Raw genomic sequence first — 24,036 nt, 5'->3', positions numbered from 1 at the left:
AATGTGCTGATGAAAAATGAAGCGATCCCTCCAGACAGATTAGTCACCAGCGAGGGGGTGTGTGTGTCTGTTTGAAATTTATAAATGACTTTGTCAGAAGCTTGGATTAGGAAATATATCTGCATATGTTAGAGGAGGGGGACGATGCCTTGGCATCCGAGTGCTGTGTTGCTTTCAATGTAACCTTCACATCATTGTCTTCCACAGCGGCCTGTTTATTTTTAATCAAACTGTCATTAGCGGCCATGGAGGGAAAGGTCCCCTGTTACTTGACTGACTTTTTAATGATGTTGTAACAGTAATTTGTGTCCCTCCAGCCTATTTACGGGCACCAAACGTGATAAAAAGCCATCATCTCCCTGACTTTCTTTTCCTTTCTTCCACTTCTGAGACCAAAGTTACGCTTTTTCAAGGGGAAACCCCCTTTCTCAAGGTCACGATACCGTCTCAGCTCCGCCCACAGCAAGATGAGCCCACCTTGTGTGTACGCCCACCTCTATTGAAAAGTAATTAGTAATTGTTAGAATTAACAATACGGTAATCAGCTGTTCTTTGAGGTTGATTGTTTCCAGAATCGAACGCCATAAGTCAGCTGGAGTTTGCCTCGTGTTCGGAACAGTACCTCTAAAGAGAGCGGTCTGAAATGTAATTTCCAGCCTTTTTACTTTTGTTTGTCACACATAAATGTTTCAGATCATCAAACAAATTGAAATATTAGGCAATGACAACACAACTGAACACAAAATGCAGTTTTAAAATGAAACACTTTATTTTTTTTGGAGAAAAGAATCCAAACCTACACGGCCCTGTGTCAAAAGGTGATTGCCTCCCACACAAAAGACCCCACAACAACATCCAAAGACTTAAGGTCAGTGTTCATGACTCCACCATAAGAAAGACACTGCGTAAAAAAGACCAAAACCACTGCTGAACAAAAAGAACATTAATTTTGCCAGAAAACATCTTGATGATCCCCAAGATCTTTAGGAAAATACTCTAGAAAAAGTTGGAACTGTGTGTCCCATTACATTTGGTCTAAAATAACGCCACATTTCAGAAAAAGAACATCCTACCGACAGTAAAATATGGTGGTGGTAGTGTGATGGTCTGGGGCTGTTTTGCTGCTTCAGGACCTGGAAGACTGGCAAACAATCCGCCTGATGCTAGGAGTCCACTGGGCCGGGTGCCAGTTCGCGGCAAAGATTACGTGATCGGCGTGTAGTGGCTCGCTGTGGCGCTGAATTAACGGCAACATGGCAACATGCCGAGCGAACATTATTTTGGCGCCACAGCGAGCCACTGCGCGCCAATCACATAATCTTTGCCGCCAACTGGCACCGGCCCAGTGGACTCCTAGCATCAAATAAACCATTTCAAAAGTAAACAACCTAACCCAAAAACATATCAAAAGTGTATTTGACATTAATATTTTTGTGATAATCAGGTAATAATAACCTCGTATCCCATTTGTCCCCGTCTGCCAGTGCCATGAAGGCATCATTCTCTTTAGAAAAGCAGAGTTTGACATTACATCTCTTGTACTGGATCTTGCCGTGCTGTGCCGTGGTGGCTGCAGTGGTTCAGGCTTCATGCAAAAGATGGCGGCTGACATCATGGGAGCAAGGCTGCAAAGTGTTGGCCGTGTCGGGGAAGCTCACAGACAGGAAGTGACATAAATATTGCATCACTGTGATTGTCCAAAAACTGCCTAAAAATGTGGACGTATGTTCAACTGTGCTTGATTGCGTTCTGCTTGGAGGGCGAGGAGCACACGCGGTTACTTATTCAGCATTCAGCAGCACGGAGATAAGTTGTGGATGCGGAGCTTTAAATCTGAGTAAAACTCCTTCATGCATGTTTGATCAGCACAGAAGAACCTGCTTCTTCTGCCTTCATCTGGGCGGTCATGTGTCTGTGTGCTTCCAGTCAAGGCCACCATCCTCAACTACCAGAGTCCCACCACCGGCCTCTTCCCGGTCAAGACCTGCTCCACGTGCAAAGAGGCCAGGGTGCGGGACTCCCTGTACTGTGCGGCGGGAGCTTGGGCGCTGGCCATGGCTTACCGGTCAGTCCACGCCGTCACTCGTGCGCTCGGTGCTACTACTAGGTGTTGGTTTCCTTGCAGTGTGGCTCCACTTCCCTTTTTCCAAGTGTCTAATTACATGTTAGATTAGAATGAAAATAAGGAAATAAATCATAATAAAACAAGCTAAATAATAATTTTAAAAAAAGCTTCCGGCCATAAATGGCCTGAATGTAATCATTAATTTTTAGTATGTTGACTTCCTACCATTTAAATATTATTTTCTCTCCTCTCAAACAACTCTGATCATTAATTTGCTTGTGTGATGCAAAACGTACCTTCTTCGTGGGTACCCACCCAGCGGTGATTATCCTTCCATCCCTCTGCTCCGCTGTGATTGGCTCCGTTGGAAGGGAAAAAGCTGCAAGTCTAAAAATGATTAGGATATCGGATGCTGGGGCTTGTCGTCGGACGTGGGGCCAAGATGGGGGCAGCGAAGCAAAATGAGCCACGAGGCCCGTGAGAGGCAGTGAAGACCAAGAAGACGATGAGGCTGATGAAGGAAGGGACGACGAAAAGAAAAGATGGAGGAGTGGAATTAAAAATAGAGCGCCGTGCTGCGATGTGACCGGCGGCAGAACCCAGTCATCAGTCACGGCCGCCTCCTATTAGAACTGTCACTGGGATTTAATTAAGATGATTCTCATCTGACAGCCTCGCCGATGCCGTTGCTGCGTGTCACTTTTTATAACGTTCCTTCCGTTGGTTTGTATTGTAATCAACATGCATGTGTGATGTTGTCCAGCCTTTCCGAAGCCTTTAATTACTTGTCATGTCCCGCTACGCTCGCCGGCCATGTCCTCGCATACCCAATCCAAACCCTTTTTCTCATCGGAAGTCGTTGAAATAGTAATAATCCGTTCTGCGGTCAAGTTGGCGTCTTCATGAACCTTTAATGACGTATATCGGCCGCCTTCTAACAGTCCTAACTGTCAGACAATATCGATATTCATGACCGCGCTTCCTATTTGCATACCAAGGCGTCGTTTGTTGCGATCGGATACAATCATTTGGGCAGGATTCCGTGGGGAATGTCAGACCAGTCGCTAACATAAATGCTAAAATGCGGTACTGCTAGCTTTTTTTTACGTCACATTGATACATTGATACATCGCAAGATACGACCACCGTCTTAAAAACTGCAAGTTATTTTTGATAAACGTCAGAACGGTTTTGAAGAGGATTTGATGGACACAATCAGCTAAAAAATGTACCACTTCCACAACAAATAACAGGCCACAGTAAACCACGAAACAGCCATCATTTTACATAACAAGAGATGTCAAATTTGACGTGTTATTACATAAGGACTCAAGTTATCACGCTATCTTGTTTTCCAGTCTGTAACCCCAAAGTAGTTATTGCGAAGGCATGTACCACTTAGGTACCTTCTGGTTGTCAAAGAGGATGAAAAGCAAAAGCTTTCAAAGAGCCCAAAGCCAGGCCTCGACCCCAAATGGCTGAAAGACGGCGGTGCTTTTGTTTGGGTGTATGGATGTTTTTAGCTGACAGAAAGAATCCTGGAATGGTCAGTCGGTGTTAACTGAAAACATATTCATGTGTTATGTTTTACCATTATTGGTGCAGACGTCATATGTCAGTCACCGCATTTAAAGCGCATGCAAAAACGCGGCGTCATTCATTGGGACGGCGTGCGGCTCCAAATGTAAACAAGTGTCGCATCAGTGGCGAGGCTTTCCCTTACGTCGATGCCCAAAGTCATTATTAGCACGACCTTGTTGCTGAGTGCCAGCTACTCACTCCCTCCCTCCCTCCCCCACGCACGTATGCACGCACACAAACTTTGCCCACTGCAAATACAGCTGAAATGCAAACGTGACAAACAGCATTTGTGAAGTCAAGTCAGCTCACTGATCCACACAGGAACTAATCCTATTAGACGGCAGTCAATTATATCGAAACGGCTCCTATCCTGCTTATTTCAGAGGTTTTTAATACAGTCCTATGCAATAGTTTGCCCCCCCTGACAGTATCCATCCTTCGGGTTTCCAGAATAAACCATCGGGTCTTAGGAGCTTGTGGTACAGTGACATATCACATAACGGATCGTAGTATTTCAGGAGTGAAATGAGCTACATTGGATGTAACAGAGTTAGATATTTTCTTTTTTTGGTTTCAGCTTCTTTTCCGTCTCTGAAACAGCTTTTGCCAAATGACTTGTAAATGAATAAGTAATAGGGGTGCCCAAACGTTTGCATACATCTGTATTCATTCTTTGCAAACATCCAATCCCAGCCAGAACCTACCAAAATAAAGATTAGACTCCTGTTGTTCATCAGAAAAAAAACACATCTGTTTCTACTTTTCTTGCTCTTTAGTCATCAGCAGTAAAACATAGGTGAGTATCAGGAAAATATCAGTTTCCGACTAAAAAAAAAAAAGGCAGACAGCTCAAATGTCTTAACAACTATACCGACATAAACAAAATAATAACAATTTATTAACTATTTGCAATTTTCACTTTTGGAACGTATAAAAACATGTACATCTTACTATTGAATGATTATGTTTTTTGTATGTAAATAATAAAATGCTCCATAAATATCAAGGTGTATATCAGAAACGCTGTGATTCGGCAGGCCCCTCCCTCGACCACGCCTACTCTGTGGCGATTGGGCTGTGGTTGATGTCAACAGAAGCTGCTTTCCCCCATGTGACAAATCCGTGTCGTGTCTTTGTATGTCCTCTCACGCCGTCTTCCTGCCTTCCAGACGCATCGACGACGACATGGGGCGGACCCACGAACTGGAGCACTCCGCCATCAAGTGTATGCGAGGCATCCTCTACTGCTACATGAGGCAGGCCCATAAGGTGAGCGTAGCGCCATGTGAGGCGTGTCCAGGCCGTGTCAAGTCCTCGGTACTGTTGAAAGTAGTGGATGGGATTTAGAGTAGTCAGTGTGCAGCCGGTATAGCAGGATATCCTTCCTTCAGGTGGTATTCCCATGGCGGCGAACCGATCACAAAAGAATTGTTAGACTTGTCAAATTATATTTCAAACAAATAATAGCCTCTCATCCGAGCGGGCTTCATCAGTTTTAGCTCAACCACCAGATAGGACAGCCCGAGTCTGAATCAGTGGCCTGATGAACCGCAGCTCCTCGGTGTTGGCGGCACTCGTGCAGCCGTGGACCGTAACACTGCCATGTTGGTGCCAGCTTGACAATAATGGTTGTGAGTTGACCAGAAGGCTGGGCAAGCTGTACAGAGACTACTCGGAAGTATAGCCAAGTTTACTTTCTGTAGTATTGATACTCGGTCAGGTTTAGTGTGAGGTGTTTGGAGACAACTTTGTACCTTTTAGAATGACAAAGCGTCTCCAAACTATTCCTTTCTATATTTTTATATACAGTGCATGGAAAATAATCATATAAGACAGCAAATTATTGTTATTACCATATGGGTGACATATTTGCTCGCATGCACCTACGCAGCGTGTTTCAGCCTCAACGTCTCGCCGTGACCCCGATGACCTAATTTCGTCGGCGAGAGCTGCTCTGCTCTTAATTAAAAAGCGGCGTTTACACATTTTAATCACATGTTGGTCGCGGCGCTGTCTCCATCGCTTAACGGGAACACGGAGGTTTTAATCGAGGGGTGACTCCACGGGTCAGATATCACGACGCACAGCCGGCCTTCTTCTGACTGCAGCTCGGAGGGGGTCAAAGGTGACTTTGGCCTCGCTGTTGCTAAAACCGTGCATGGCCAAAGGTTGGGGAGGCTTTTTAGAGAATGTGTAGCGATTATGTACTGTAATCTGTACTGATGGAAAAGTAAGCGTAAAAAAGAAAATGGTAGATAAATATTAAAAAAAATAATAAAGTAATGTATAAATAAATTAACAATAAATTTACAGTCAATAGAAAATAATAAAAAATTATAATAAATAATAAAAATAATAATAAAATAATAATAAATTTGTTATTTAATTAATTCAAAATACGTAATATTTGATATGAAAGATAGATGACTAAGTATATCCAAAATTGCAGGATATTGATTAGATTAGATTCATCTCATGAAGATTGATGCTTTGTTCACACAGAAATGGAAGGAAAATGTCAGTTTTTGGATCGGCTGCCCCGTTCTCGGTGGGGGGGGGATTGGGGCGGGACAGGAAATGAGTGAAAGCTGAGAGTGAGACGGGAAAGGTGCTGTGACCATGGAGTGAGCCAGGGATAGTACAAACAAATGAGGTGAAAGTGGGACAAAGAGACAATTATTTATAACGGCGTTGGGGCGTTGGGGGGCTTGGGGGGGCATGGTGGCCCAGCACACTCGCACAAATCTCAGTCTGATGTTTCCCCTGCTGTGTTCCAGTGGACACCATCACCACATGCTTTCATTCACTTTGAGAAAGAAATACTTTCCGTTAAACAAAGGATATACACAGTAAATTGTCAATCATAATAAACCATAAAGACGTAGAAAACAGTAGAATTAAAGACTTTTCATTAGTAGCGCACAGTGGAGGAGCAGGCGGTTTTATTTTTTCTTGTCTTCGTGTTCTCAGGCCATCGAGTCCATCGCAACTGGACTGTTCAGGTGGTCTTTGAACACCAGGCAGGCTTCATCAGTTCATGTTGGAAGATCAGGTGGGACAAACACGAGCAGAGGGGAGGGTCTTCCTCCCATGTACAGTCCTTTCCTTCCCTTCCATTCCCGAAAAGATTCGATCATGTCGCCTCTAACAACTCAACAAGTGGCAGTCGCCTTGGTTTCAGGCGGGTCAACCATTGACTCCACCCACCCAACCATCCAACGTCCATTGGTGGTCCTGACCACCGTCGCTGATGCCACAAAAGAGCCAAACCATTCCCTTCTGGACGCAGCTCTTACACCAAGTTCTCAGACCAGAGCTGTCCTATCAAGTGTTTGTCCCACCTGGTCTTTGAGCATCAACTAATGAAGCCCACCTGAAGAGTCCAGTGTCATGACGTCGCGTATGTTAATGGTTTGCAGGTTTTGGGCAGATGTTTTGACTCAGGTGGGGGCGTTTGATCGATGTGTGTGTGCTCAGGTTGAAGAGTTCAAACAGGACCCGAGCCCCTCCAAGTGTCTCCACTCCATGTTCAACGTGGACACTGGCGATGAGATCCACACCTACAGCGAGTACCACCACCTGCAGGTCAGTTTGTCAGAAAGATCCGATGGTGGCCACCTCGGCACGGGTCAAGCGAGACGGAGACGTGTGTGTGGTTTTCATCTGTAGATCGATGCCGTGTCCCTCTTCCTGCTCTACCTGGTGGAGATGATATGCGCCGGCCTGCAGATCATCTACAACACGGACGAGGTAAACAAACATGGCTGCCAGCGGTTCACCAACTTTCTATTTTTCCAGCCGTTGTGGAAGATTAGATAAAAAAGTTTCTGACCAAAAGTGCAGCGTTTGAATGCTCAAGGCGAATACGAGACCATCCGCTTTCATGTTGCTTTTTCCTCATTGGAAGGTTTGAGCGGTGCACGCCGTTGGCAGCGTGCCCGTGTGTGCTAATAATGACTTTGGGCATCGACAGAAGGGAAGCCTAGCCATTGACGCGAAACTTGTTTACATTTGGCCGGGGCGCGCGCCCCTGAATTAATGACCCCCGTTTGAAACACTAGCGTTGACGTCGTTCGGAGCCGCCAACGGTTGTAAAGTCTCCTCATTAGCTCCACGGTCTAACGGCAGAGCTGCACCGCTTTCTACACGTCTGCCTTTTGGGGGGGGGGGGGGTGACACGGTCACGGAGGTGTTCATGAAGCTAATATTTTGGATGCTTCTTCCACGGGAGTTTCCATGACAAGTCTCATATGAAAATGTTCATCTACTTAATACGTTGTTTACTTTTCACTGACAGTTGAAAATATTTAAGATGTGTAGCAAAGCCTTTTTCCTCATCCAGGTGGGGTGCTTTAACGGTGCTATCAAATCCACCAGGAAGAAAATTGATGATAACTCTCGGGACACATACTGTTAGAACATTATGAAACGGTCTCCTTGGCATAACAGGGGAACTGGGTGGGGCATGCAAGTGTAAAAATAAGCTAACCATAGTGTGAATAATGTGTGAAAATGCCTTTTTCCCGCCCTTGATCCCCTGAATGTGACACAATGATGAATAAACATTATTTCTCCAATTATTCGGCATGCTGGCTGTCCAGGTGCAAGTGGAAGCTGCAGTGCAGCAGTCCTCCAGCCATTTTGTTTACGTGCAGAAAAGCTGCCAAAAAGCTGATGTCCATCCTCTGAAGATGCTCTATCGACCCCCTCCCAGATGCCGTTTTCACTCGCTGTGTTCTTTTTATCTGCAGCGTGTGTGTCCATGCACTGCATGTACAAAAACACACACACACACGTACTTGGTAGGGGTGGGCGCGTGTGTTTACGTGTGGCCGGTGGCGTCCATTAAGATGCCATTAAGATACTTAACACTTAATCCCCCCCACTTCATACGTCCATTTTATTTTCACTCCAAAACTAGAAGACAAACGGCAACTCTTCCTCCTCTCCGCTGCTTCTCCCTGCAGCTTTGTCATTTTAGATTACATCTCCAATCATTCAAGAACACACACACACACACACACACACACACACCTGCCTTTTACTCTCAGGTCTTTTCAATGATTCAAAGCCTTCAAGACACAACACATTTTCTGTTCCTACTGCTGAGTTTTGATACTTAATGGAGTCTGTATTCATTCCAGACAAGCGCTCCGTGTGTTTCCATCATGTAAATGTATGTCAATGCCATGCAAGTGTAAAAATAAGCTAACCGCTGCACATGCTCCTCCCCAAAAGTGGGTACAGCCCTACATATTCCAGCTGTATTTCTTTGGATTTATTCCACCCACGCCTCCGGGCATGCCCACTGCGCTGCGATTGGTCACATGTCCAAATGCTACTACTAGGAACGCTACTTTCTAATATACTCGTTATATTATAGGAGTTGTGTAGTGGATGAACTTGCCGTCAGAAAAAGGCACCGCTGGTGCGGTTGAGCTCAGACGTCGGAGCTTATCCGGCTTACAGCCACGACCATATAAGGGAGTCCACTCCTCTGTGACATCACAAAGGGGCCGCTTTACCACGCCTTCTGAAACCGAGCGTGGCGAGCCATCCCAAACTTCTTTCAAACGTGGTGATGTGAAACGTTGGCACGGTTGAACACCAGACTACAACATTCTAACTACAGAAAAGTGGAAAAAGCAATAAGCAGTTTTTTATAAGGTTTCACATCCGGCAGACCATTAAAAAAAACATCCACGGGCCACGAATGGCCCCCAGGCTGCACTTTGGACACAACAGTATTTACATATGACAGCCAATACCGTTAAGCCTGTTTACTCCCATGCCAGTTAAGAAACTCATCATGCTAACGTGGTGGTATCGATCTCCATGGTGACGTGCCCCCCCCGCTAATGAAGAGCATCGACCTTCAGAAGCTGATAGCATAGACGTCACGTGTCCTTGTGGACGCCTCATCAAAGCAATCAAGACAAAACATTCCCTAAGTGCCGCCTCCCGTCCGTCTCAGCCCCCAAGCACTGGACTAACATTTCTAACCAACCAAAGATCATCTATTCATGCAGTTGTATATGTGGTGCAGCGTCGTCGTCATCACCGTCGTCTTCATCATGTTGTGTTGCAGGTGGCGTTCATCCAGAACCTGGTGTTCTGTGTGGAACGAGCCTACAGAGTACCCGACTACGGCATGTGGGAACGAGGCAGCAAGTACAACAACGGCAGCACCGAGCTGCATTCCAGGTCAGTCGGGTCAAATGAACTTTGAAGAGCTTTCCTCCATCCTACAAAAGTATTTAAAAATAAGAATGTAAAGAAAAGTAGGAGTTGTCTGTGTCGTTATTGGCCCTCCATACGGCAGTTAGACATCGAGATTTATGTGAAGGGCTAACACGTACCAACAAATACAAATAGACGGTGTAGACGTCATCTGCGTTGCCCCCTGCAGAGCGGAGGATGTTCTGCTGGCCAGATGTGGCTGAGCCATCAGAAATCCTGGATTCCCCACAGCAGAACCAAAGCTATCTGTGGAAGGAAAGGGAAAATGTACCGCATCGTCAGCATCATCAAGGAATCCAAAGAGTCCCACGCGTGGCCACCATGTAGCCATCGGCTACATTCGGCTATCGATCCCCGCCCCGCTAACGACATTGGACGTATTCTGACGCGTCAGCACACTTGCCGCCATGTTTCCTTCCCGCCTCGGGACACTTTGGCAGAGTGGAAACGACACGGCAGTGAAATTGATTCACATTGCGGTACAATCACAGTCGGCAGCCATGCAGTGGCGTGCTGCATTCGGACTAAATTCCGGTCACATCTTCCTTATTGCGTGAACGCGTGTCTGCAATGTCTCACGTTTCTATTTCTTCTCTGCAGCTCGGTAGGTTTGGCCAAAGCTGCTCTGGAGGCCATCAATGGATTTAACCTGTTTGGGAACCAGGTAAGCAGGAAACCCCACTGCCACAAACTGCTGTGCACTTGGAGGCCTAGACTCTATACCAGACACGGGGGGGTCCAAAGTACGGCCTGGGGGGCACTTTAAAAATATAGAACTGTACAAGAAAATGGAAAAATCAGCCCTAATTTGACAAGAATAACATCATAGTATTATGAGGAAAAATAACATCATTTAAGACACAAAGTTGAAATATTCAAGAAAAAGTACATTGTTTTTTAGTCTTAATATTATGAAAGAAAAAGAAAAAAAATCGTAAAATTACATGGATGTCCAATATTGGCTTTTTTACCAAAAACTGATATGCCGATATTGTCCAACTCCCGATACCGATATCAGCCGATATCTCCTGTGATGGAATGAACACATACATACGTGTTGTATACAGTATATTTTTTTATATCGCTTTGCATGATCAGGAAATAATTATCGGAACATTAAAAAAACAGCTTGCAAACTGAGATGCGATATAGAAAATCATGTCACTTTTTACCTTTCATTTCACAATATGCGGCCCACGCTGGAAAAAGTGTTAAATAAACTATGTGGCTCACGCTGGAAAAAGTGTTAAATAAATGTGCCAATTATTCAATGTTAACAATGATTCGTAGTGCATGAGAAAGTGGGAAGGATAATAAAAGATGGTGAATGCCGACCAGCCGTGATACTTCAGGCGTCACATCATGAGGTTGCCTACAGCCACAGCAGCCCATGACCGTAAACGTTGTTGTTTATTCACTGAATGGACTTACACCGACTGCTCACTGGAAGGAACGCTCCAAAACGTCCTACAGAGCGTGAACTTCCCATGAAAGACGCTTTGCAGCCTTGAGAACTTGTCGCATTTTGACTTTGGAGCGTCTTGCGTGATGCGACGTTGCTGCGGTGAAGACCATCGCGGCCCGCATTCGCTTCCCGTCTTTGATCGGCAGCCTCAACACATCAGCGTTTAATTGTCGTTTTCCCGCCTAGCGTGCCGTGATGAAAGAAGCCGCTAATGGAGGTGGCGTCTGTGTCCACCGCTCTCTCGTGTTGGCTCAGCTCCTCCTTCCTTCCTTCCTTCTTTTCTTTCTTCCTTCCTTTCTTCCTCCATCATTCCTCTGGTTTCCCCGGCCCGTGAATCACGATGGCGTCACGTTTCCGTTTTTGTGCCTTGTGAATAGCGGCGCCGTGTTTTGGGAAGTTTGGATTTTCCCCATCATGGCCGCCAGCCTCGCAGCTGATAAAAGTGATCGATTTTATTAAGCTATTATTTATTTCTTGTACAATATTTCTTTCAGATTTTGACTCGTGTTTATTATTTTTATATATTTTATATTTTCTTACATACATTTATTTTAACTTTTGAAATTGTATACATAATTTGTCATTTTTATTTTATTTTTCAACCATAATACTTGTGTGTGTATATATTAATATTATTAAATATATACATATAGATACCCAAAAAAAACATATAATTAATATTATTAATATATACATAGCCAAAAAAAACATATAGACATATAAATACATCTTTGGGAGCGAGCGTTGGAGTTTTTAAGCAGGTCTAACTCCTACGTCAAAACGACAATGTCAACTTTGGCGACTTGTGTAGCGCTAGCTGCACTTTAGCTAACATCCTTTAACCACTTCATCTGCGGAGGCCACACCCACACGGCGGCCATGAGTTCTGCGTTCCACAGAATCGGAGCACGTCGGAATCACGACTGCTTTTTCCACCATCGGCGCTGACCCACAATCCAACACACTTTGCATACTGCGACAGGAAGTAGGCTGCTGATTTGACTAAAAGCCTCGCTCAGATGTGTTTTTGGGGTGGGGGGGGGGCAGCAAAAAGCAGAGCGAGGCAATAATCGTACATAATGCATGGGACTTACATTAGAAAGTGCTTAGCAGGTGCGGGCAGAGAAGACGATGGCTGGATGTCAAAGACCACCAGCGCCGGTTGGTTTCAAGTAAAAGCGCCAACGGTGAGGCGCTAAAGTGGCCGACACGTTTTTTTTTTGGAGCAAAGTGCGAACTCTTGACTCGCTGTTGTTCAAGCACTCCCACGCTGTACTTGAAAATCCGTGTACGAGCCGCAAATATCTCCCGGTGCGGAGGAGTTGAATGTGCTTTTTCTTGTCAAATGTCTGTTTGGAGCGGCGGTCATGTTGGGGGGGGGGTGGCCGTTTAAACACTCAATGTGATGTGTTTGCACATGCAGGGCTGCTCCTGGTCGGTGATCTTCGTGGACCTGGACGCCCACAACAGAAACAGACAAACGCTTTGCTCCCTGCTGCCCCGAGAGTCTCGCTCCCACGTGAGTCCGCCATCCACTCTTGGCGCAATAATGTCGACCTAAACATACGCAAGTTTTACAGAAATCAAAGTAAGTATACGGTATTTCTAGGAAAAGGCTATCCTCCGCTGGGTCAAAAGGGAAGGCAGTACTTGGATGCGACCAGTGGAGGCACTGTTGAGCAACACGATGCCAGCTGGGTGGTTAAAGTCACCACACAATGGCAGCATTAAAACAGGAGTTCAGGACATTCGCAGCGAGATCCCGTTAATGTAAATGATAGCTGATGCAGCGATTATTTATCCACAATCAAATCTATACGCAGTGAAATAAAAGAAATGAATTAAACAAAAGTAAAAAATGAATCACAGCCAAGGTTCATACAATTAGTCATTTTTCAGGTGTGTAGTGAAGCCTTTTTTTTCAAGTTGCAAAGTTCTATACACCGTGAAATAAAATACACGAATAAAAACAATAAAAGTTAAAAGCAAACCCTAATCAAGTTTCATACAATTAGTCTTTAAACTTTTTTTTGGATGTGTAGCGAAGCCTTTTTTCCCCCCCAAGTTGCAAATCTCTTATTCTATATATGCTGAAATAAAATTAAGTATTGGGTCAAAAAATAAAAGGAAATAACAAATCCTGGCAAAGCCTTTTTTTTGGGGTGGGGGTTCAAGTCTCCTATGTCAAATAAAATAAATGATTTTTTCAATTACGTTTTTTTTTATGTGTAGTGAAGCCTCTTGATGTGGCTCGCGAGTGGCAGCCCAGAGGCCATTTTCCTCACGTTTGGTGCCTGCAAACGGGCTCAAGTCAGAGTCATCATTTGCGTAATAGGGAACCTTACATAAACTGGAAATGCCAATCAAAAGTTTGGAGACACTTTGTCATTCAAATGAATGCTGTAGTGTCTTTATACTTTTGACTGGTATCATATGCATTTGCCAGTTGCAATTCACTTGCCTCAGTTTGATACACTTGCACAAAACAAAAGTATAATATATATTTTAAGATGTGTAGTGAAGCCTTTTTTTGTCACTTTTGCTTATCTATGTATATCTATTGGCGGTCCGCGACTTGGTCAAGTGGGCGCTTTTTCCTAAAACTCTGCATTTTAGCACCGATCACGCTGGATTGGCTCTAATCTTAAGTGTTTCCTCTCGGAGGAGCTGCGGTCCGCCCCTCGCCCCAACCCCCCCCCAGCCCCACGACCCCCCCACCCCCAGCAGCTGTGATCTTCATCCTCCTCTTCTGCCATCGGACTGAAATAGAAGCCTGCCAACACGCGTGCCAAAGACTTTAAAAGGTTAATTGCACACATCAGACAGATGTCAAGATGTCGGCGGGTGTCTGTAATTCAACAATGCGCGCCACTCACAGGGGGCGCTTATTACGCCGCGCATCACTATTGACGCTCCGGTGACGCCGGGGCGGTGGGGGGGTTAAAGTAGCTGCAGAGCCAGAGAGGCAGAGTTCCTTCTCAGGGAAATGCAGGATGAAAATCGCTTCTCTCCCGGGTTGCAGAATGGCCTCCATCAGGCGGTGAGGGGAGGAGGCTAATGAGAGCATCGGGGGGCCATGACGGCTGTGGGATGCTGAGGAGGAGAAGAAGAAGCTGGCGGCGACATGACAGGCTTTGTGCCAGAGGAGGATGATGTCGAAAGAAGCAGAAATATCAATCCTAATCCCGCCACCTCCTCGCCTGTGACGGAGGATTGGAATTCAATATTTCATTTGGGACGCGTTCGATCGCCGTCCGTCAAGAGACGCCGGGCGTTCCACGTGAGCAGCGGCCGCTCGTCATGCTAAGTTGTCGCTCGCATAAGAAGGCGACGTCTCGTCAATTCTCATCCTTAACTCATAAGAACTTGACTTGAACTCATGAAGTCCCGAAGAAATGACGGAGAGGAAAGATTTTGGAGTCTAAGTCATGTGACGATCTCAGGATACGGCAGCTAAACCTCACTCGCTTCTTTGTCATGCTAGCTCATTTTAAAGCCATCTAACCATTCTAACCATACGATGACAGGCAGGAGAAGATGGATGGAAGGAACCCTGAATGATGTAACGTACTGTACGTATGGAGTAGCACCACGGCCACAGTGGAGTCCATCCGCATTGAATCCAACATCGTTATTATCCGAGGTTGTTCACAAAAACACCAAATGGCGAGCGGTTCCTTGCGGTGTTGTTTTTCCAGACCTCAGCTTCGTTGAAGAGACTTTAATGACTTTATTTCTTGCTGTTAGAACACGGACGCGGCCTTGCTCCCGACCATCAGCTACCCCGCCTTTGCGGTGGACGACGACGCCCTCTACAGTCAGACGCTGGATAAAATCGTCCGCAAGCTGCGGGGCAAGTACGGCTTCAAGCGCTTCCTCCGCGACGGCTACCGCACCTCCAACGAAGACGAGAACCGCCGCTACTACAAACCTGCGGAAATGAAGGTGGGAACATTTTGTGAATTTTAATAGTCTGTGTTCCACACTCTGGAAAAGTGCGTTTGAAATTGCTTTGGCAGCTTTTTGGTTTATGGAAACAATAGAGGATCAAGGACAGACACCTGAGGAACACCGCAATACGCTTATTAACTTTACTACCAAAGTTTCATATGCAGAAGTACTTTTTTAAAATGTTCTAAATATTTAAACTTTCTTCTTAAAAACTTTTAATATTAATAATAATAGCTGCAGCTTTAAAATATATATTTTTTCTCAGCTTTCTTCATGTAAATTTTCATAATTATTGTTTCACTAACATTTGGACTTTATTCTCTTATAACATTTTTGAAAACTTTGTTGTTTTATTAGTTTTATTAGATTTTTTGGGTTTTTTTTTTGCTGCTGTTTGCTATGTATAGAATGTGCCGTGGGCCTTAAATGGCCCTCAGGGCCCCATTTTGACACCTATAACCTAATACATCCATGCTTCCATATCCATTTTTAAATTGTGCAAAAACGAGTCATCATAGCTCAACTCGTCATTGGCGCTTCTCCACGGGCCAAATCCGGTTCCCGGATGGATGTGGCTTTCCAAGCGTAATAAAAAGCTAATCCAACGCCACAGGCGCTGCCCTCAATCTCCTCTGGGATAAAGTCAGCATGTGTTATGGTTTGGACTGTTTCCTGTGAAGAGATGTTGTTTGGTTTGTTATTGAGAAGTTTAATTTGATGGCCATCCGGATTAATATTAATATTAAGCAGTAATATTCCCAGCTCAGTGACAGGCAGTCCAGTCCCGATGCCGGAGCGGGGGGTGAGCATCCTCCCAGCACGTAACAGAAGTCTGGGGTCGACCTAGCGTAACGCAACGGAGTCAAGTTGTTTACCTTTGACAGAGTGCGGCCACTCGTATGATCGACAGTTTAACCAATCAGCCGAGTCGCTCAAGCACAAAAAAAAATCCTTGAGACCTCAGTCGGTTTGCCGCCCGTCCGGGTGACTGCCTCGACTCAGCGCCTCGTCTATCTCCTTCTGCACCTTCTCCTCTCTCGTGTCTCCTCCTGATGGCGGTTTATCACCACACACACACGCACAGGAAGACAACACGCGTGGCTGCGTGGCGCCACCGTGAAGTCGCGTCAGAGGGATCCTGATAGAGGACCAGCAACGCCTCGTGTGTTGTTGCTTGAGGACGCGGTCGGACGTGGTATCATCCATCGCCATGGAGACGATTGGGTGATGAGGGAGGGATGATGATGGCACGTTTAACAATGATGGATTTCCCACAGGATCCTAAAACATCCTCAGCCGCCAAGATAGCATGTCTATCCTTCACCGTGGTCGCGCTGGTCCAGCACTTCCGTTTTCACTTTCCTTTTCTTTGACGCCATCAGAAGACACTGCCCCAGGCTTGGGAGACGTGTATTTTTCCACCTTGCACACATAACTCATTCTCGACTTTGTATCTGACGATGCTCACATGTGATTTGTATTGTGATGCAGTCAAGTCCTGAAAAGCACTGAAATGGAGACTTACAATGACAGGTGGAAGGAAAAGTAGTTTTATCATATGATATTTCTTATCGACTCATCACAGCTGCAATGAGATAACATCTCCTGATGAATTCTGACTGCTTTTTTCAAACTGATACAGATAACTTTGTGCTTCTCAAGACCGATATCAGGGCTCTACATTAAAAACAAAAATGACTTGCCCATGGGGAATCCTTAAGGTGAGAACTACTTGCCCGAACTTGCCCCATGTAAAATGAAAAGACTGCCATAATGATATCATATATCAATATATGCTGATAATTCATCAGATAATAGTACTGATGCATTGTATTTGGAGGATGTACGTATGTTAACATGGCATGCCATACTACCTTACACATCGTAGTCGTAATAAGCAGTGATATTTATAAGTTGTGCACCACAATGAAACATTATTGAATAGACACATTTGTGTACTAGTAAAGTGTTTTTAATCCAGAAAAAAATGCTGAATGGTCAAACAATAATTTGTGAAACAAAGGTGAGAAAAATACACAGAGAAATGGAAGCGCTAGATTTTGTAGCTTGTGCAAAATCAGCACTTGGTATTGGATCTAATCGGTGGTGTTTCATTGTGACCACTTCAAATTGTCACAGCAATGTGATTCACTCACCTGTGCCATCATTTGATTTGCTGCCGCTAATAAAATACTTGTTTAGGAGGCACTGGTTCATCACTTTTTGCTGTTTTCCTTCACAAGTTGTTGAAGAATTAGACCATGTTGGCAGGGACGCCATGATTGATGTTTTCCTAGTCAAACCATCGCGGACTGTGGATTACGGACCGCGGTCTAAATAAACGATTCTGATTGGTCCATTTCAAGATTTGCAAATTACCACCGGAATTACGCAGTCCGTGTTTTACCAACAAGAACCGCTTTTAAAAAAACTCTTGGCAGTAAGGCATGCCAAAGTGCACTTGCCCGACGGGAATATCACTGATTGGATTTACTTGCCCCAATTTTGTTTTAACATTGGTACATTGTTATTGTCGAGCACCACCAATATGATGCCGATAACTGATCTTTCAAATTTGGATTGGACCAACTTTGCTTGTTGATTTGTCGTACTATAATCACCACTACCAGGAGAACCACAGCATAGAGGGGAGGGAGCCACCTGCTGTGGCCCAGCAAGGTGCACTGTATTCGGGCACACGCTACGAGCAGCAGGTGTGACACCATGGAGGTCTTTGGCAAAGCTTTTGCACTTTTTGTGTGATTGAAAAGCCCCACCCCCCACCCCCCACCATCCACCCCCCACACAGCGTTTGTCACAACTAGCATGCAACATGTCTTCCTCGGAAAGTGAATGTTTGTTTACAAGTTGCGACTGGCATACGAGAAAAATGGAGTGCTCGATTTGCTCACCTGCACAGCGCAGGTAATCTGTCCTGTGTTTTTTTACATTTTCATGATCAGTTATCTGAGCTACATTTGATGTTGTTCACAGCAGGTAGAGCTGTTTTGGTATCGCTGCTCCATCACTGTACGTACAGCACGACCTTGATTGTAAGACCTTGCAAAGGACTACTTCTATTCCTCTCCTTTCCCCGCTATAAAAAGTTCAGCTACACGCCGTGTTTAGAGTCCACGCGACCCCCTCGCCTCTCTGAAATGGAAAAGCAATAACACCCTGCTCTCCTGTCTTGTTTCCCCCGACAGCTTTTTGATGGGATCGAGTGCGAGTTTCCCATATTTTTCATCTTCATGATGATTGACGGTAAGCCTTCCTTTCTTCCTTCCATCCTTCCTTCCGTCCGTCCGTCCTTCCTTCCATCCGCACCTCAAGTGCCTCCTTGGCCCGCCACAAGCCGCCTGCCAGCCAAATGACATTTTTCTATACGCCCCAATTTACACGACTTAGACGACTTGTGAATGGAGCGATATAGGTAGTAGTGGAAAATGTCAGCGAACGCAACATTTAATCCTCTGAATGTCGTTCTGTGGCTCATCCAATCACATTTACCGTATGTACAGACACATCAAAGCAATACAAATGGGGCTGATAAGCAAACAAATAAGGCGGAAATTGCAGTAAAACATCAAAACTATTATAAATTGGTTATTTATAGAAATATAAACTAAATATACTATAAGTATAAGTATATTTACTAAGGTAAACATTGTAATATTTTATTACACTCCAAATTACCCATCTGCAATGTTTGTTTTTGTTGTGTTTATTTTAACTTTGTATTTAATTTAATGACATTTTGCGTGTTAGCAAAACTGAATCAATCAATAAAACATTTTTAAAGTCATTTAGCACAAAATGTACAAATGTAAACTTCTTGTACTTTTTGGTCATACTATTTGAAATGTCAAAATTGTCCAAAAGTGCTATTGACCACTCTGCTCGTCCAGTCCAGTGGGATACATGGAGGTGGTCTACCATCATGAGATTCACACTAGCGGATTGCATCATTTCATCATGTGTGTGTTGCAGGTGTGTTCAGGGGCAACCAGGCTCAAGTGAAAGAGTACCAGGAGCTCCTTGAACCCATCATCTTCCAGTCTTTTGAGGGCAAGTCACACGTAACCTTCTCCACTGTCACTGTCTCCAAGTGTAAGTTAGCGTTTGTGAGTTAGCATTTTAGCAGCAGCTGCTAAACAAATAAGAAATCTCACCGCTGCGACGTCGTAGCTGAGTGACGACGTGTAGCGAAGCCTGAGCACGCTATTGTAAGGTAGAACATCATTGAAAAGTCATCATCAAGTATCTCGGCTGTCGTGGAATAGTACGATAAGAATGCAGATGGGGCTATTATTAGCATCGTGCGCTAACGTGTGAGTGCGTGCTGTCTGACTCCAGGCCACGCCGTCGTTCCCAAGTACTACTACGTGCCCGCAGACTTTGTGGAAGCGGAGCAAAGCAAGCACGGGAGCCAGAAGCGTTTCCCGAGCAACTCGGGACGCGACGGCAAGATCTTCCTGTGGGGCCAAGCCCTCTACAGCATCGCCAAGCTGCTAGGTGTGGTCCATACTGGACTTGAAATGTACGTCCGCACGCTCATCCTTGCGTCTGTCCTTCCCAGTGGACGAGCTGATCAGCCCCAAAGACATCGACCCCATCCATCGCTACGTCCCCCGCCAGGACCAACGCAACGTCAGCATGAGATATTCCAACCAGGTCAGCCTTCTTCATGGTAGCCAGGAAGCAACACGAGAAGATAAACACAAATCATACCAAAATAAAATTGCCTCGTTTATTGTGCTTAATTGGTTCCCGACCCGACTGAGATAAGCGAATCTCTGCAAAATAGGATCAAATACGGATTTGAACATATCCATCGTCACCTTCACACTCCTATTACCAAACATTATAAGAGAAAGTAAGACATAAAATAGACTCACATGTTTACATTACTTCCAATTTGTGTACAGTACTCATCCATGTAACATTACTGACGCCTAGTGGCCAGTGTGCAGTACTACATATCGTCTTCGACTTTGTCTTATGCCTTATGTTTGGATTCTTCTTGTGTACTTGAAAATGCTTAAACGAGGCCAACAATATATAAAGTAATTTATTATAAATGAAGGATGGCCTTATTTTACCACAATTTATTTCTTAACTTATATACAATCATCATTCGCTGGACCAGGTTTTTTCAAAAACTAATTAATGATGGTTTCATATTAGTCCAAAAATATTAAAAGACAAATAATATTTGATATTGTGGTCGCCAGACATCAGTAATGCTTTTAGATGAAATGACCTTTGGCTTCCGAGCCAACATGCCACGGCTGAGACTGAGCGGGAAAAAAAGGTTCTCCTCTCATTCTGTGTGGAAGTGGTAAATTCCGTGTGTAAAAGTGACTATACGCGCGTTATTTCATACTCGACTTACAAACATGTTCTGGTTATTAATATACCGAATCCTACTTGGCAGAAATTCACTTATCACTGCAGGGTCTGGACCCAATTATCCATGATAAACTTTAATCCCATGTTATATTGGCATGCACTGAAAATATCCTGATTTTTTTAACACGTCTCAGACTGTATGTTGTACACGGATGGCAGGTGCCATCTTTATAAATTCCCAGACAATTCCTTTTGATTTTCCTTTCCGCCTGAAAGCTCTCAGCGCTTTTGTCTGGTCTCCGTGATGACGTGAGTGCTGTGCTGCAAACGAGCAGTTTGAGCTCGTCTCCACGCCGCCCTCCGCCAGGGGAAATTAGGAACGTTTGTTTATTCATGTGCGGAGCCGAGAGCGCCTCGCTGGGGTCCAACGGTAGAAGTTGCCCGGGTTCGGTCCGCAAGGCAGGTGAGGCGAGCCTTCGAGTGCAGCCTGATGGTGCTCCACTTAGCTCCACCTTTGCATGCGTACTCTCCCCCATGCGCGTGTACACGGAACATTATTGCTGACTCTGCGCTATTTTTTTACTTGGGGTCAACGCATCAGTGCGACCCTTTGCAATATTAACTCAGAAATCTGAGATAACATGGCTGTTAGCCTTTTATGTGCCTCTGCATGCGCTTTAAAATGTTGTGACTCAGCTGTTGCTGTGCCATGCCTGCCACTGAGCTCATCAGTTGTAGTAATGCTAGTTGGCTGCGTTAGCTATTACAACATTGGTTCTGCTGCTGCACGACCACGTGGTCAGATGGAGCTTTTTTTTTCCCAATTTCTCATGCACTCCAAATCATTATTAAAGCAGATTGATAATAAAAACAAAAAATCATGTTTATTATTAAATTTTTAAAAAAATTAAAAATGTAAGAAATTTGCAATACAATTTTGTAAAAAGTATAAATATTTAATAAATTTAAATATAAATACATATAAATAAAAATATAAATAAATAAATATATTTTGAGATTAAGGTAATTATCAAATATGAACATTAATTATTGTCATGAATATAATTTTCTCAATTGAATAAAAAAAAATAGCCAATCATTAGAATACATTGATAATATAAATAATAAATAATAATATAAATATTCTATGTGATGGCGTAGCACACGTGGCCTTAATGTGCATCCTGTAGGTCGGACCCATGCATGACCTTTGCATTATTCAGTGGGAAGTCCAGCATTTTATATTTCTGGGGGTTTTTTTTTTGCTTATGTTTTCCCACATTCAGGTGTTATTCGTTCAGTTGGCCAGTGGGGGCGCTCATGCAATATTAATGTGCACTACACTACGTTTTTTTTAAAGCACTTTAGCGAAACGTATTTTGCACTAATATTGTTTTGCAAAGCTTGATCCTCCTGTGGCCGACAAGGGTCAGCGTTAAATTCCTCCGCATGATGAAGCAACGCCGCCGCCGCTGACGACGCCTCCTCACTTACTCACTCCCTCTTTCTCTCCATCTGTCGCTTTGAATTTTCTCCTTTTATTTATTTTTTGGATGAGCTTTTCCCTCCCACGCAGACGCCCACGCGCATGTACGGCTAAAAACAATACTAGATGCTACGAATACAGCGTAGCGTAAGACCCAACCGCAGTGGAGGTTCATGGAAAGGCGGCGTGCTGGTCATCCACACTTATTGGGCGAGGCTGAAGCAGGATGCATGGGAAGGGGGGGGGGGGGGGGGTGAGGGTGGATCCATGTGATGAGCATAATTATAACTTGGAGGTTTATTGGGGTTTTACGTATTTTATTCATTTTCGTTGTCCACCACAAACTCTGTGGCTGTATTGTTACGTAAGACCCTGAATGCATCGTCATCAATGGAGTAGAGCGTGAGATGAGGAGGACGGGGGCGGGCAATGCGTTCCGGTCCATTTAGCTGAGGGGTGGGGGGCGTGGATGTGCGATCGCAAGCGACACCGGCATCATCGTTTATCCTCGCCTGCTGAGACGGCTTGGGCGGCCATGTTGAAGCCATCCATGGCGGTAGATGGTAAACGGCATGTAAAGGACACGTGTGATCCGTGTTGGGCCTCCTCCTTTTCTATTTCAAGCCACATAAATGGCGTTTAGAAATCAAATAAGGCAGCTGTGATCTCGACAGTGACGCAGGACGAGGTCCTGGAGCAGAACATTGGCTCACAACGTTCCGCCGTGATGGCGCTATGATCATAATGACACTGTGGTGATGGCGATAGCGTGTCCTGTTGGGAGGTCCGCTTTTAAAGTGACGGGATCAGAGAGAATACCAGGAATGCCAGGAATACCAAATGGAAAAATGGATGCTGCCACCAGTTAATGATGTGTGTTTTGTTTTGTTACATAAAGCTAGCCTATATTTTGTTATGCTATGTTTTAGTATGCCAGGCTATATTATGACAAATTCCGTTACATTACCTCGCATTATGTGACCTTATGTTAGGTTATGTTTATGTTATGCTACCCTGCGCTACGCTACGCTACGCTACGCGAGGCTAGGCTAGAGCCTAGCCTAAGTTAGGCTGTTCTACATTCTGTTAATCATTGCATCTGAATCAATCCTATCTTTCCTCACTTAAACCGTCAGCAAGTATTCCTAGAACTACGAAACTACGTACTAATACTTATATACTTAATAGTTGTAATACTGTCTGTACTAATACTTATATACTTAATAGTTGTAATACTGTTCGTACTAATACTTGTATACTTAATAGTTGTAATACTGTCCGTACTAATACTTATATACTTAATAGTTGTAATACTGTCTGTACTAATACTTGTATACTTAATAGTTGTAATACTGTCCGTACTAATACTTATATACTTAATAGTTGTAATACTGTCTGTACTAATACTTGTATACTTAATAGTTGTAATACTGTCCGTACTAATACTTATATACTTAATAGTTGTAATACTGTTCGTACTAATACTTATATACTTAATAGTTGTAATACTGTCCGTACTAATGCTTACATACTTAATAATTATAATACTTTTCATACTAATACTTATATACTTAATAGTTGTAATACTGTTTGTACTAATACTTATATACTTAATAGTTGTAATACTGTTCGTACTAATACTTATATAGTTAATAGTTGTAATACTGTCTCTACTAATACTTATATACTTAATAGTTGTAATACTGTCCGTACTAATACTTATATACTTAATAGTTGTAATACTGTCCGTACTAATACTTACATACTTAATAGTTGTAATACTGTCCGTACTAATACTTGTATACTTAATAGTTGTAAACTGTCCTTACTAATACTTGTATACTTAATAGTTGTAATACTGTCCGTACTAATACTTGTATACTTAATAGTTGTAAT

At 44.0% G+C, this 24,036-nt stretch overlaps 1 protein-coding gene across 5 annotated transcripts in view; it reads left to right on the top strand.

The window, feature by feature from the left end:
• phkb (phosphorylase kinase, beta) overlaps positions 1-24,036 on the top strand; it is a 52,532-nt gene that overhangs the window by 6,850 nt on the left and 21,646 nt on the right. For 3 of the 5 annotated variants that reach the window (XM_078795546.1, XM_058088773.2, XM_078795547.1), the window contains 12 exons: positions 1,927-2,065; positions 4,816-4,915; positions 7,124-7,231; positions 7,316-7,396; positions 9,735-9,850; positions 10,487-10,550; positions 12,775-12,870; positions 15,099-15,296; positions 18,509-18,566; positions 19,293-19,370; positions 19,659-19,817; positions 19,882-19,976. In XM_078795546.1, the coding sequence (XP_078651672.1) occupies positions 1,927-2,065; positions 4,816-4,915; positions 7,124-7,231; positions 7,316-7,396; positions 9,735-9,850; positions 10,487-10,550; positions 12,775-12,870; positions 15,099-15,296; positions 18,509-18,566; positions 19,293-19,370; positions 19,659-19,817; positions 19,882-19,976 (1,292 nt within the window). The remainder of the gene's footprint in view (positions 1-1,926; positions 2,066-4,815; positions 4,916-7,123; positions 7,232-7,315; positions 7,397-9,734; positions 9,851-10,486; positions 10,551-12,774; positions 12,871-15,098; positions 15,297-18,508; positions 18,567-19,292; positions 19,371-19,658; positions 19,818-19,881; positions 19,977-24,036) is intronic. The other 2 variants (XM_058088780.2, XM_058088778.2) reach the window with 1 other exon arrangement.

Source organism: Doryrhamphus excisus, linkage group LG13 (assembly GCF_037039965.1).
Source record: "Doryrhamphus excisus strain RoL-2023G ecotype Guam linkage group LG13, RoL_Dexc_Guam_v1.1, whole genome shotgun sequence".
Lineage (NCBI taxonomy): Eukaryota > Metazoa > Chordata > Actinopteri > Syngnathiformes > Syngnathidae > Doryrhamphus > Doryrhamphus excisus.
This window is presented reverse-complemented; position numbering and strand designations above follow the sequence as displayed.